We start from the raw sequence: 15,166 nt of genomic DNA on the forward strand, positions 1-15,166 counted from the left end.
ATGAATAGGCAAGCTCGGTCAGGGACTCTGTCAGTGATGCTTGTTCCAGTATGTGCAGAATGGAGGTGCTTCTTCAAGCTGAGACAATTTGAGTCAATGTCTCGTATCTCTGAATGCCAATGCATGACATAAAAGTAGAATCATAGCTGCTACCCCTGCAGTCTTGCTATTCTATACTGTATTTACTACACTTCTATTTGAGGTAGCAGTACAGATTAGTTGCTGATGCTGCTCTCTTGCATCAACCTACGCTCTCTCCATGAAGTAATGGGGTCAACCCGCTTGCTTTCTCTCTTTCATGCGTATGCACATACACAGAGGAGATTTTGCACTTAAGGATGGTATTTTTAATTCATGTGCAGCTTGCCCTGTATGGAGGAGGAACAGGGCTGTTATACAACTACTTGTCTAAGCAGCAGGTTCAGACTTAAAGACAGCAGCTCCTTGAAGAAAAGATATATAAGGCATATATCTTCATATGAACATACGTATAAATAAAAGCTGTAGATAAAGCTTTAAACTAAAAGATTAGGTGTAAGAAGTTGTCTTTTCCAGGCATTGTTAGCCAAAGATAATACAGTGGGTATCTGGCATATTCATCAATTCAGTGAATTCCTACCTACACTAACAATCAGGGGATTAATTAATTATAAACAATCCATGAAGCTCATGGCATACACTTTACTATAAGTCTCCCTAAAAAGCTGCCAACTTGTAATTTATATAAAAATATTCAGAATAGCTCACAGAAAGACAGCAATCCCATTTTCCATCAGTGAATGCAGTTAATGCCTTTTCACTCACACCACAGTATGACAGCACATAAATAGTATTAATTCTTAATGCGTGTTGCTGAGAAAAACCAGAAAATTGCCTCAGGTTGTAGGGGAACATTTGAGCTGTACATTGCAGCTCTGTCTTACCTTCAGCTGCCTTGATCGTGTAGCCATTCTCTTCATTTGGTGGTACTTCCAGAAGCTGCATGACCCTGTCCAGCAAACCATGGATAATCTCAAACCCAGGGCTCTTGTTGTAATAAACTGCACAGAAATGCCTGTAGTTTCTTGCACCTACATCTGAAGAAAAAGGAAACAATTATGTTATGTGGGAAACTATCACACTTTCAACCTTGCCTTTTGCATCAGTTTTCTTCTGCAGTACAGTGAGGCATATGTGGCTGACAGGAGAAATGAGTATGTAAAATGGCTTCGCTGACACATTTGTCACAATCTGAGGAAATAATGAGATTTCTTTAACCCACTGGACTCTCACAGTCAGAAATGTAGAGAAGGATTTAAAGCATCCCATGCCTTGGGCAGGAAACAAGGTTGTTAAATACAAGACTCTTCTACACAGTGACAGGTACTCGGTGAGTGTTCCCTGAAATGTTAATATCTGCCACATAAGAAATTAGAGATTTCTTTTTAAACTAAATTTACATCTTGTTCCTTTGCTCCAACTAACCATTGAGTAACAAAAAAAAATCTTATCAAAAATGAAACATGAAAACATTTACCAAGTGGCTAGAAAGAAATACGCAGATTAAAAAGGACTTCAAAATACAGGAGCAAGAGCCTACACAAGAGGAAAGCACAGCCTTTTTGAGCCAGAAGTCATTCAAAACTCCCAGTGCAGCAATAAAGCTGCAAGTTCTTTCAACAGCCACTGCAAGCTGAACTTACTGTGGCAGTAAGTCTGCATTTTGTCACTCAGGATTTTTACCTGTCATTATAGTAATTTGCAGTGTTAAGTAATACTGGAGAGTCCAATCTTGAAGTTAAAATGGCCACACAGAAAAGGCCACAGAGAAAGTATCAATAAACGCAACATCTGATTACTGGTCTGAACACGCTGGCTGTTCAATGCCATCATTATGCATCTCTGTTTCCTAATCTATAATACAGTCATGAATGGTGGATAACTTATTTTTGTGTTGTATTAAGCGACAGAAAAACAGAAAATGTTTTTCCCATCCCTAAGACAGTTCATTCTTTGGGCTAGACATTCAGGAGAATGATTTCCTTTTATTTTTTTTGAGTTGTCATGCTAGTGGAATTTGTAACAACTATCCTAATTTTAATTTCATTATTATTCAGATAGCCAGTGGTGTCTTCAGATCACTATTCTTAACTAAAGCATCAGACATAAACATACAGAACAGTTTCATGTTTCATGTTTTAAACTGCAGAAATCCTTGGTAATGAAAAGGAGGCATTTTCAAGCATTCCAAAAAGCTGTGTTATAAAACTTACTCCCTTACAGAGTTGTATTACAACACAAGAAGTTCGCTCACTACAGGCAATAGCAAGAAGAAAATGAAGAATTAGGAACTGTAGGCAAAAGCTGGCGGATGTTAGAAGTGCTTCAGTTCTTCATAACTCACTTAAGAGGTCTCTTGTGTCATGCCATGAAACAATTCTGGTTTTTAAGTGAGCCTGCCAAGTATGTCAACCTAAATTATATATATATATATATTTCTAAGCCTTCAAAGCACTTCCCTGGGGATGCCGCTGAAAACCCAAAGGATGGGCAGCTGGTTAGGAATATGTGAGCCAAGAGAGTGCAGAGGAAGATAAAGCAGTGTTGTGCGCCGCCCCCTCCCAATTAGAGATGCTTCAGAAAAATGACTTGCTGGTCTGAAAGGGGGCACCTGCTCATTTAAACTTGTCTCTCAGCCTCACAAAAATCCCAAACTCTCTTCTGCATATAACTAACATTTCCAGAGAGTTTGGAAAAATGCTTCAAAACATGGCAGCAGCTGTAGTCACAAATGATGTAAATTGTGCTAAACGTGCACTAAGCCTCCCAGATTCCCCAAGATTCCCACCTGGTCAGAGGTGATTTTCTAATGGATTCTTTTGTTGCAGCAAGGGAAAAGGAATTACTCCCTGTTAGTGCTGATGGTGTAAAGTGATGATTTCTATGCTGAACTAGTATAACTATCCTACAAGAAGTTGCCTATCTAGTGTTACGAGCTAACCACGCAAATGCTGTGTGACACACTCAAAATCAGCACATTTCCTCCTGCCTTGAGAAGAAACATTTCTGCCCAGATTTGGTTCCATTTAGTTATTTTCAATCTGGCACACATTTTGCTAATTTAGTACGTCAAACCCTTCTGCCAGATATGTCTGAAGAGAAATATGTCCATTTCACCTGGGTACGCATGAGTTCTGTGTAAGAAGGTATTTTATTGAAAACCAGTGTGTTTAAAAGAGCTAGGTCCATTCACACATGAATGACTACAAGATGCCATTTCAAATACAGTTAATGTCAGTACTCTTTTGACCCATACTTTTTAAATTATTAATTGCATACCAAAATCATGAAATAATAAAATTAAATTAGTCAGTCTGATGACATAAGCCTTCTACAGGAAATCTCATTCCATATGTGAGAGGACAACCCCACATTCTGCAGTGTGTTTGCAGAGTTAGGCAAGTTTAATTTTGGAAGTTAAATTATGGAAAGACAATGGCTATTCTGCCCACAACATTAAACATAATCGCAGATACTGTTCACAGTCTGCGAGGGCTCAATCCATGGGAGGGCTGCCCAAGAGCAGAAGACACAAAGCTGCTGCCTCAAGTCTTTATCTGTCATCTGTTGTAATGATTCTCATCAAAATGAAGTACGCTACCAAATCAGTCTTTACAAAACTGTTGAGCAGCCATCCACATAAATGAAAACTTTCAAGAGATACAATTAACACAAACGAAATAAAAGTAACAATTTAACTTGCAAATGTTATAAAGCCAGAATAAACACACTCCTTAGTCCAAGATAAATAGCCCCGCTCTCGGTTCTGAAGAATGCAGATGTTATTCTGCCATCTGTACCATGTTTTTTGCATTCTAGCTAACTGCACGCCCAACAAGGAATGAGCTGCACCACTAAACTGTCTGTATTTAATAAAAAAAGAGTCTATATGGTTTGCTAAAACTGCTTATTTTGCTTGGCAAGGCTTTTTCTTCTTTACAAAAAAAATAGTAATCTACAAATTAAGTTCATCACCAAAGCAATTTACTTGCCATTTTGTTTATGCCTTATATAAACCTTTGTTTTGCAGATCCCAGATACCTTAAACACAGGCACTAAAATCTGAAACCAGATAATGAAACAACAGAACTGTTGCTGCTGCTGAATTTAAAGTCATGCCAGCGTTTCTCACTGAGAGGCAAAACTTCACAGTTGTAACCCAGTGTACATGCCCTTCCTCCCAAAAGCTGTAGCTTGTGCACTCCTTTTCCACTAATATACCATATAGACAGGAATCAGAACATTTTAGGGAATTTTTTTAGATTTAAAAATCCATTTTTACAGTTCACTTTATCTTTTTTAGCTGGAAGAATGGATCAGTTTGAATTTTTGATCCTGTACAGTGAAATCGGTGCAAAGAGGCCCCAAAACGCAGGAGGGATTTCACTATAGCTTTTAAAAAGTGAACTAGCTGATTTGTTTGCTGGAGGTAAAACAATTAAGGTTGCAGAACAATTCAAAGGCAGCCATGCTTTCTTAGCATAGTTGGATGAAATGGAAAGATAAGGAAAATATTTTTATAGATGAGAAGGGAACTTTTCTACTGTCTTTTTAAAAAATTTATTTATACATTTTTATACACAGACTTGCACTGTTATTTACCCTGTATCTGCGCTACCAATCTAATTCTTCATACTGGCTGTCAGTTTTCCAGAAGATAATTCTGGAGAACAAATACAAGCAATCCTGTTTGAAGATGACAGAAAGATGGAAAAGGGATTCATGTTGAGACACACTGTCCACAGGCTCCAGTACGGTACTAGCAGCACTCCTCCAATATTTACTACTTTCTAAGGTTTGTGCCACTTGAAAACAGGACCAGCATGAGTTATGCCTGAGAAGAATACAAAGGAGCACTACATTAAGAGCATGGGAGCACTGACATAAGCAATTTAGAGCAGGTTCTTTCTGGTGTAAAATTGTCTTGCATTTATCCTTGCAGTATTTCTGACAGATTTTAAGGGATATTTTGATGCCTAAAAATATTTGCAATGCACCTACTTGCACTTTTGAGAAGGCATTTAAAATGGAACTGTACCTGTAGCCACTTTAAAATCTAGCCTGCTTTGCCCATCTCTTGCACTGTGCACGTAAAAAATACAATGTAGTATCCAATGACTATTACATTTTTAAAGAAATACAAATCTCCTTACTATTACCATTTGGTATGTAAATATTTTTACATTACCAAAGATTTTGAGGAACCTTCTCTTACCTGTATTAGGATCTTTTACTACAATGTCAGAAATCTCAAAGAGTTTGAGCGGCAAGGGCATCTTTCGGTTGGCAGCAATAGTTTTCAGGAGCCCAGGAAGGAGGGTTGTACGTGCCACCTGCAGGACAAACATGAATGCTGCAAGTCAAATACCTTCCAAGATAGCTAATGTTAGGGTTTTTTAATTTTTGTTTTGTTTTGTTTTTTTTCCATGTGTGACAAGAGTTTAAAAGTAGTCAGGTGCAAATACCGCACTTATCTCTTACAATTAAACATCTTTGCTTTACAATTATTAAAATGGAAAATGTAAATTCTCTAAATGTTCTTTATATTGCATTTTCTGAAAGAGCTTATATGTGAGCTTAAGAATAGGTTTCATTTCGTAGGTGCTTGAGCTGCAGTGCAGGGTAGAAAAACAAGTAATATTGAATGAAGTGCAAAAATATCCTGTAAACTTCATCTCACTTATGCAAAAGGTGAATATTAAGTGTTATTTTAGAAATATTGAGTGCTACCTGAAATATTATCTTGATACCTCCTGATACCAATGAATAATGTAAACAGAACCTAAGTAACAGCAACATTGCAGTTGTGAACAACCTGAAATATACAGAAAATGTGTGCAAAGAGCCAGGAAAGAGGCAAATCCTATTACTGTTCTTACTGTGCTAACACAAATGGAAGAGGGTCCCTGGCATCATCCTGCCCTTGTCGTGCTGTCAGAGGATAGGGGATGGGGGAAAAGCCACCCTGAGAACCCAATCACAGTTAGCATCTAAAGCTGGAAGTTTATAGTGCCCGACAAAGAGTAATCCTTCACAATTTTCAAGGAGTCCTACAGATTTTAAGACTGAAGCTACTTTTACCACAAGGAATATTCAGCCGATCATATAATGTAACTGCTTAGCAGCATTGCTTCTGCAAAGGTCTACAGTCCTTGCACAACAGGGATCTGAAATTGTACCTGGCTAGAGGGGCTGCCACTTCTTGTTCACACTGTGTATTGTTTGTTTGTGGTACATTCTGTATTGCTCAGCTATAATCACCATGCCAAATGATGAATGTGAAGAGGTGATAATAGTCTAAACAGGTTATAACAGCATCTAGCATCACTGCTGATTTGTGGTACCAAACAGAACACAAAACACATTAAGGTATCCAAAAGTTATGTTTCTGAATCTCAGAGTAGCAGAAGACTGTTCTTAGTATTAGAGGTAAGACCTAAAAAGGTGTTTTAGACACTCAAAGAAATCAGACTGACTGAACAAGATCTTGCAGAAAAAACACACACAAATCACAAAACTTTAATACCCACAGACTGCCGAAACTTTTCTAAACATTTCTGAAGACTGTATTTGTATTGTATTTCTTGTGGGGGAAAGCCTCTAAATTTACCTTGCCTGTAAACTAATGAAAACATCTTTTTAAGAAACACGAAAACTGTAAGTATGCTTTCAGATATTTTCAGAATTGCTGTACTTGAGTTCTCACTCTCTGCTCCAGCAAAGACCAAATGATCTAGAAATGAGTATTAAAATACCTAAGAGCAATACAGAATTTTAATTAAAAAAAAAAAAAGACTAATAATGGTTAATAATCATTTAAAAAACATTTCCTATCCAGTACCCAGGAGGTTTAGAGATCGCCAGGTCTAGGAGTTCCATTTATATTGAATGGCTTTTCTAAATGTGTGAGTTGATCAGTCATTTGGGTTTTCTGTAATAAGGCAGCTCAATTTTGCCACATGCTGTCATACAGATAGTGCTATTTTACATTACTGAAATACCAATAGTATTTCACACCGAATAAGGTATTTCTCAGTGAAGGAGTAACAGAGAACGACTGACTGTCAGCAAGTTTGGCACATAAATATGCATATCCTCTTTAATGCAGGAAAACCAGCTCTATAGTTTATAAATTATCTTTCCCATTGGTTCCTTTCTTTCCTCTTTAAGTATAGAATCCATGACAACGTTGTTCTCAAAATGTGATCTGAAATATCTCACCTGAAATTCTGCAGTTTTGGGGTTTGCAATGCGCACTGCATTTGTTGCAGAGATATCCATGCCAAGTTTATCTGCAATGTCTTCTTGAGAACACTGAGAGGAAGAGACAAAACAACACCAAGGTCAAATAGTCAACATAGACAGTAAGCCACTGATGAAAGCTAATACCAAGAATGAACAACGCAATTGTAGCACTTGCTCTGAGGCCCAATAATAAATGCTCTCATGTGCAATATCCACTTGTAATAAAAATTAGTCTAAAGACTAAGTAGGAGAACTAGTTTATCTACACATGTCAATTATTAACCAAAATAAAACTAGTTTAAAAAAAAAAAAAAAAGAAGCAAGTGTTTGTTTAGGCTTCTGTCATGGACTGCTGTCATCTGTTTTAGAAACAGAGGCTCAGATTCTGCCCACTGACTTGCAGTGGGTAGGGTATTTTATTCTGAAAATAGCACTGGGAAAGGGAATGGTACCCCAGCTTTCTCACAAAGACACCAGTCTCTTGGGGGCTACTTGCAGAAGGTGAAATACTGTCTATGAAAAACAGGTCATGTGGCCGAGCCTCCGATTTTCGTAGCTGCACAGGAGTCTTGTAACTCATTGTTGTTTTCATTTGTTTGAGTTGGAGTACTTCCAAAGCCCTTAATCTCAAGGTGTATTTTGAAGCTGGTCAGTAAAGCAATACACATGCACTTTGTCAGGCTCAGATGATGTGTGTGCATGTACAGAACAGATGCTACTGATAAGATCCACACCACAGATTTCCAGAAATTATAGCTTTATTAATGTATTAAAGAAACCAATAGCAGACTAGGCATGTAATTGAGGATTTGCCAATATACTGCAGTCTCCCAGAAGTGCTCCTTTTGCATTGGCAGCACTCCGAAAAGTGTGTTGATAGACCAAATGTGAGGAAAATGAGCAGATGATACCATCTGAAAAAGTGGATTATTGAATACCAAAAAAACCTAATATCTTAAATGAATGCTGACCTTAGGAGGAGAAAACTGTTCAACAGTTTTCAGATGTGTATCTAAACTATGGTATGTTACAGTGATTTAAGTAAATGCATTTTGGCTAAATTTGAGCTCCCCACAAAAAGCAATGTTATTGTGCATGACTATAATTTGCGGCTCAAACCAAGAAACAGATTGTATGCACAAATACATAAGCAGTGTTTGTCATATAACACTGGGCTACAAAATGTTGTAGCGTAAATGATATTTATCGTAGTCAAAGGCCTCACATTGGTCTTTTAATATAAAAGTGTTGCAGACATAGCATACACTGGGTTTCCTCGTGCCACAGCAGAAATACCATTATGTAATGTGATAACATGATATACTGCATGATCGTACAAAATTCTGCTGTTGCAGTTCATGAAGGTCCTCAGTTGCAGTGATGTAATGTATTCAACGTTTTAAAGCATAATACCTATTCAGTGCTGAAATAAATGAATTATATTGATTAATGAATAAGGAAAATCTAGAAAAGCTTGACCATGTTTTATACATGTTATTTCCCAAACACAATACCACCCCAGCTAGTCTGAGTATCCTTGTCAAATACGAGCACTGCAGGAAGTAATACTAGTTATTGTCATGGTTACTTAAGTGAGTTACTAACAAAATGCTAAAACTGGAATATGTTTCTCAGATTTTAGAATTAGTACAAGTTTTGCCTTTGAAGCTCCATGAAATCTGAAGGTGTTAAAATTTTATTTAATCCATTTGCATTACCAACATTGGTTGCAATACCTAAGCTTTTCAAACATGTGGAAGTGTTCTAGATGCCTGCATCAGTGTATCTTAAAATCTTTGCGTAAGTTATCAAAAGATAACCTGTGATCAGATACCCACCTCTTACAAGGTTGCATACTTTCAGGGATGTATACTTCTGGCCTTCTAGTAAGTTTTAAGTTCAGGGAAAGGTTGAGAAATTCCATGGAATTTTTAATAGAATATGTGATGGTAGCTCCCTGTGTGCTAACATGTCCACAAATTGCACTTTACGGCAAAGGCTTTGAGCAGATCTTGCAACAGTGAGGATTTTCTAAAATGTACAGTGTATTTTCAAGAGTTGACTACGCCAATCTCCACGTATGGACAGTCACCATATACATTTGGAGGGCACAGTGGCTTACCTAGTTGTTTTGGGTTTTTTTAATAGTAGATCAGGTTCTCCGCTCCAGTTCACAGCTATGGCAAAGGGGTATGAACAAGTGGCCATGACAAAGATGATGTTCCTACTGAACACTTTATCTCAACAAAACAACCCTGCTGCAAAATTGCAGTATTAGAAATCATGCCAGCTGTTAGTACTGGAGCCGCACACACTGCTGCAGAGTCCTAATTCTCCGTAAAAGACTGTTTGCTTGGCTATAACAAATAGTATGACTTGGTAACATCATTATTTGTTGTTCTATAAAACAAACAAGCAAACAAAAAAAGAAAAGAGGTGAAATTTACAGGGCAATTTGTGTCACATAAGTGTGCATTATAACTTTTTTACAGGTATCCTTAAACACTTCGCTGACTGAAAAACTACTTAGCATGGCGTGTAATGCAAGGAATCATGGGCAAGTGACAATACTGAAAAGAGACAAATAGAAACAGGGTAATCCTTGAACTGTAGTAACATCTACCAGAAAGTACTACATTTTTGTTTGTTTTCCAGATTATCAAACTATAATGAATTTCACATTTGGTGATCAAAGTCTCAAGAGAGACTTGCTGTCTTCAAATTTCATCCTATGAAGTTAAACTGAAAACATTGCTTCAACAGCTATTTTTGCCTCTATACTTAGAACTACATGCCACATTAACAGTGACTCATTCAATTTCTCTGACCTACAAACTCACCAAATATTATACTATCATTCTAAAGCACTGGCAAACTATCACCTGCCAAAACAGTACCAGATAATACCGGTACATTTATACAATAACATTTTCTCAGACCATCCTCTGCAGTTTTGGTTGCATCACTGTCCCAAAACACAACTAAGAAAAATATGAAATCCATATAAAATACCAAGGCAAACGTGAGTGCTTCCGTGAATCCAGCAGCTGCCAAGTCCAGCCTCAGAAGTTCCGTAAGCTTATTGAGGGGGAGCTAAAATGAAACAAAAAAAGTTTTCAACTTCCATCTTAAAACATTTTTCTATTCTTTCTCGAGGTGACTCTGCCTGTTACATAGCAATGAATTCACTAGGGAGGTACTGTGCTTGTGTGCTTAAAACTTCTCAAAGCATCAGCCAGCTGCCTTTAGTCTTGCCTGAGGAAATGAATCTCCCAATTAGAGATTTAATACGGGCTCCCTACTTAAACCCCTGTCCTTTTTCAAGTACCAGCAACCAACTGGTCTTGGACTTATTCAAATCAGTGGGGCATCTGTTTTGTATCCTATCCATGGTAAATACTTCTCAAGGCAAAGCATGTCAAAATATTTAATTCCTAGGTTCTGTTTTCCCCAAAGCCCTTCTGGCATGCACTAGTCATTTGCTGACAACAGAGCGTTTATTTGAAGGGGCAATCTTACTTGATTAGCTATGGTGTACGTTTTCGGAGTAGTCATCTGAATGTTGTTATAACCATAAGCTATTGCTGCATCTTCTACGATATCACATGCATGGATAATGTCTGCTCTGGTAGGAGGGATTTCAACCTCTAGACTGTTCCCATTCCCTGTGACGTGTGACTTCAAACACATCCTAGTCAGCAGCTTTGCAAGGCTCGATGGAGTTTCACTGAAACAAAACAAGAAAGTAGTAATTTATGGATCTTGCACCCTACAGACTGGCTTTTTAAAGTAATCAATGTTTCTGCTGCATTGTCTTATACCCTGAAGAATTTCCATGTGCTTTATGGACCGTACATAGACTTAGAATTCCATTAGAACCAGCTCAGACTCTGACTCTTGAGATGGTCATTTTTCCTAACAGTTGTGTGAGGCCATAAAGAATCATTCACTTTCCTTGGAAACACAGGAAGAAGTCTTACTGAACTGATCTAATTACCCAAGATAACCCCTCAATTTTTTCATAACAAAAAAAAAAATCACACAGTGTAAACATTTTTAAAACAATGCAATGTTTTCTAGGACCTTTTTCATGATTAACGTTTATAACTAAAAAACTACGTTTTCATTTGCAATAACACACCTGATTCCTATTTTCTTGTTAATGAGCTCAGGTTTCACCTTCTCTGTTCGGTAAGCCAGTTCCTAAAAAGAAAAGGCAAAGCTCTTAAGCATACACAGTGGATTCAATTTTGATATCTTAGTAATCTAGCTTCTTCTAATTACAATACTAAAACTACATCCACAGACGACAAGTGCAGAATATTAGGCTAAACTTAATAGTTTAATATAACAGGATTCTTGAAAACATATTCTAGATAAGCTTGGTTAAGCTAGAAGGTTGAATGCAGCGTGAAATCCCTGTCATTGACACTTCTGATAATTTCTGATATATGTAAGTAATGGAGTTTCTGAAAGGTTCCAATCGCCAGTTCATCCTAAGTCAAAGCCCTAAAGCAGTGAATGGTCACACGTGAGATCTCATGGTCTAGTACAGATCAAATGACTTTTAGGAGGAAGAGAAAAGAAAACTTTCTATGTACTGGCACAGAAATATCTACCAGTATTTTACTGAGAGAGTTTGCAACATATTTAAGGAAGTTATTTTGTATGTATTGACTTAGGTGTTTCTAAACTTCTAGATATACAAATCCATTAAAATCTTGGCAACTAAAACTTTGGTGATTTTTTGCTCTATTTTATCTAGGGAAACTACTTTGGTTACTGCAGAAATCTCTTCAGGATTCTAGGTCTTTCCTCTGTTGACTAAAGCTGACACAGCTAAAAGAAAAAAGCTAAAATACCACTGGAAAAACTCTCAGTAAAAATTGCTTTCCCTCTTAACAGTTTGTACTTGCTTGATCCATTTGATTTTTATGAACTCAACCAGATGTCTGTCTTCAGTTACTTTCAGGAAACAGGAGGAATTGCTTTCTTTATACTTATTAAGAAAACAAAAAAGAGTCCATTACTGCAAAGAAGTCTGCCAGGGACTCTGAATGCAGGCAAACCTGCACTTGAAGTCAACATCCTGCCTTACAGACCTTTATACAGTTGAAGCATATAAAGGGAAAGACTGAAAAATCTAGTGTTACAAGGGTATTTTAATGGAAGGGCATTAAAGGTTCCAGATCTGATACTCAAGTTATGCTGAGGCTGATTTCAGTTGTCCACTGGCTTATGACTGAAGGACGTCTTCCTGCATTCATTCTTCCTGATTTGGAACATGTAGGTTTTAAAGGCTTTAGAGGCAGATTATGACCTTTGATTGTAATCTGTACTTGTTCCTGAAAAAGTTCCTATCACACGAACTCTAAACCACAACAGCGGTTACAACTCGTAACTTTAAACCTTACCTTTCTTTTTGGACTATCAAGCTACGTCAGTGAGTCTGTATTTTTAGCCTTATTGTAAATTAGTCGAGATTCAGCACGAGTTTTCTAGATAAGGGGAAGCTGGGGTTATTTTTTGTGGCGCCAAAGAAGGCCCTGACTCACTAATATATAGATAGTACCAAGCCGAGCTTTTACACTGTCGCTCAGAACCTGCATATACTGCCTCTGCAGAAAAAGACGACAACATGACTCCTACCAGACTTCGTGCAAATAAAATCCTCTCCCCAAGGTTACTGGGATATCATATCACCATGCTTACCGGATAGATGTGGGTCTTGCCATTAGGATAAACTACTTCCACTGCTTCAACACTGAGAGAGACAGAAAAACAGAAGTAAAAAATGGTTTTAGCATATGGCCCAAAAGTAATGTCTCTCTGACAGGAGATTTATACTCACCTGAATGGCTTCTCACAATATTCACTAAACATCGTGACTATAATATCAAGAACAATTTTTGCCTACAAAATAAAGATAATAATTACATTGAAATCTGTCATCTACTTGTATTGAAGTAGACAAAATTAGAAAAAAATGGGGGAAAAATATTGTCTTATACTCTCTTAATTCTATTTAATAACTTAAAAACCAAAATCCTAGTGGTTTAGAATACCAGATTGCGTTTAGAAAAAAAAAAATTTCTTCTGTTGCAAAGACATTGATGTGAAATCTTGAAGTCTTTGGTTTTCAAGGTTCTAAAGCATTTGTATACCTTTGCTAAACTCTGTTGTGAAAATACACAGGGTCTTTATTACTAGTTGGAATGTGGTCTTCCCAGCCTTTAGTCTAATTAGTCATTCCACTGAAGTTCCAAGTGAGAATGTAAGGACTGAAGGACTGTGCATTTTTTAGAAATATATTGCCAAATAACCTCATCTGTTTTACAGTTAATGTTTTAAGAGATTAGTGTAATATAACATAATAATGAGATTCAGATCAACTTCTCAATATACAAGGGTATTTTTTTTCATGCCTCACAGTGTAATTTCTTTTGCGTAAACAGAACAGCACTATTTTTTATTCTTGCTATCAAGGCAAGCAGTAGCAATAAGCAGTTATTTATTAGTTTGCTTAGAAGCCACTCCTCAACGTGCAAATTTCTTTGCGTTGTTAACATATTGTGTAGTAACATACGTTAAAGGCATTTTTGCCCTTAATGTCAAAATACACACTTTAGGGAAACTATCAATGAATACACAACCTATATTCAAGAACAGGCAATTATAACTGCTAGGCTTTCATGTTTCAGCTTTGAGTTACAGAATTTGCATATGGAAAGACTTCAATTTGAAAATTATTTGCACAGCATCCCTGCTTGAAAAAGATAACTAAGAAGAAAAAGTGTTGTCTTCCTTCCCTCAGCCCACATTTAAAATAGGAGACAAAAAGATGCTTTACAAGGAGTATTCCTAGCAAAATAGGCAGTCTTAGTGATTTTACTCTTTTCAAAACCTTTCAGATTTAGAAAATGTTCAGCAACACCACCCCCCTCAATTTACCTAAATTAGTTTATTGTAGAAACTGAACACTTAGTGTCAATATAAAAACACAGTAAAACCAAAATCCAGTTAACACACAACAAGCCTAAAACTGTGTTGAAGCATTCTGCATGGTCCCATGGCCTATTCTGCCCTTTTGAAATGGGAGTTCTGTTCCATAAAGTAAGTGCCTGGCTATTGTAGGTCTTTGTATTGAAGCCCAGAGGGAAAACACAAGATATTACAGCATATCAAAAGCGGGAAATATTAACTTACCTTTGTAATATCTGTGCCTGTACATTCAATAAACACATTTCTGGTGTTTATGCTTATTTTTGTATGATCTCCTAAAACATGTAAAGACAAAAAGACGTTAAGAAATGTTATTACTTTTCTTGCAATGATGCTGATATCGACTCTTTCTATGATTCAGAAAGACTGTTATCTTGCGCTGCCTAAAAAGCCACTATGTCTACCACACCAACATTCACAATTCTTACCAGAAGAGCAGCTCTTTTTAAACTTATAAATCAAAAAGAGGAAAAAGGCAGACCAGACTTACTGAGCGGCTTAAGCTGTTCACTGAAAAATAACATCACCCTACAGGTATGGCAGGATGGGGCTAAAGAAGCAAAGGAGCTCAGCAGCAGCCATCTGCTGTTGGCCAAGTGCTCCTGCAGTGCCAGAGCAGCCCGGCTTCCCTTACCTCAGGAACACATCTGCATTTCATGTGTGATGTGCAAAAGAAAGCAGCCTTGGACAGGAATGTATGAAATGGTTTTTTAAACGTGATTTAGATTGATGAATGGGCATAGCTACTTCTGTGAATAACCAAGATCTTGTGACGCTGTCTGCTGATACACTACAGGTTTGTCTACATTGGCGATTCAGGTGCCACTTGTAGGTGTGAATTTGCTTTGCGTGTGTGCTTGGAAGTCATGAAGTGTGCACT

At 37.3% G+C, this 15,166-nt stretch overlaps 1 protein-coding gene across 1 annotated transcript in view; it reads right to left on the minus strand.

Annotated features, from left to right (window-relative positions):
* Positions 1 to 15,166, minus strand: part of FARSB (phenylalanyl-tRNA synthetase subunit beta) — a 36,434-nt gene that overhangs the window by 14,114 nt on the left and 7,154 nt on the right. Inside the window, exons 8-16 of the mRNA XM_080350114.1 lie at positions 14,491 to 14,561; positions 13,136 to 13,197; positions 12,997 to 13,048; positions 11,426 to 11,487; positions 10,804 to 11,011; positions 10,297 to 10,377; positions 7,261 to 7,353; positions 5,255 to 5,372; positions 924 to 1,076 (exon numbers count right to left, since the gene is read on the minus strand). Coding sequence (XP_080206240.1) covers positions 924 to 1,076; positions 5,255 to 5,372; positions 7,261 to 7,353; positions 10,297 to 10,377; positions 10,804 to 11,011; positions 11,426 to 11,487; positions 12,997 to 13,048; positions 13,136 to 13,197; positions 14,491 to 14,561 — 900 coding nt within the window. The remainder of the gene's footprint in view (positions 1 to 923; positions 1,077 to 5,254; positions 5,373 to 7,260; positions 7,354 to 10,296; positions 10,378 to 10,803; positions 11,012 to 11,425; positions 11,488 to 12,996; positions 13,049 to 13,135; positions 13,198 to 14,490; positions 14,562 to 15,166) is intronic.

The sequence above is a fragment of the Nesoenas mayeri genome (genome assembly GCF_963082525.1).
Source record: "Nesoenas mayeri genome assembly, chromosome: 9".
NCBI lineage: Eukaryota > Metazoa > Chordata > Aves > Columbiformes > Columbidae > Nesoenas > Nesoenas mayeri.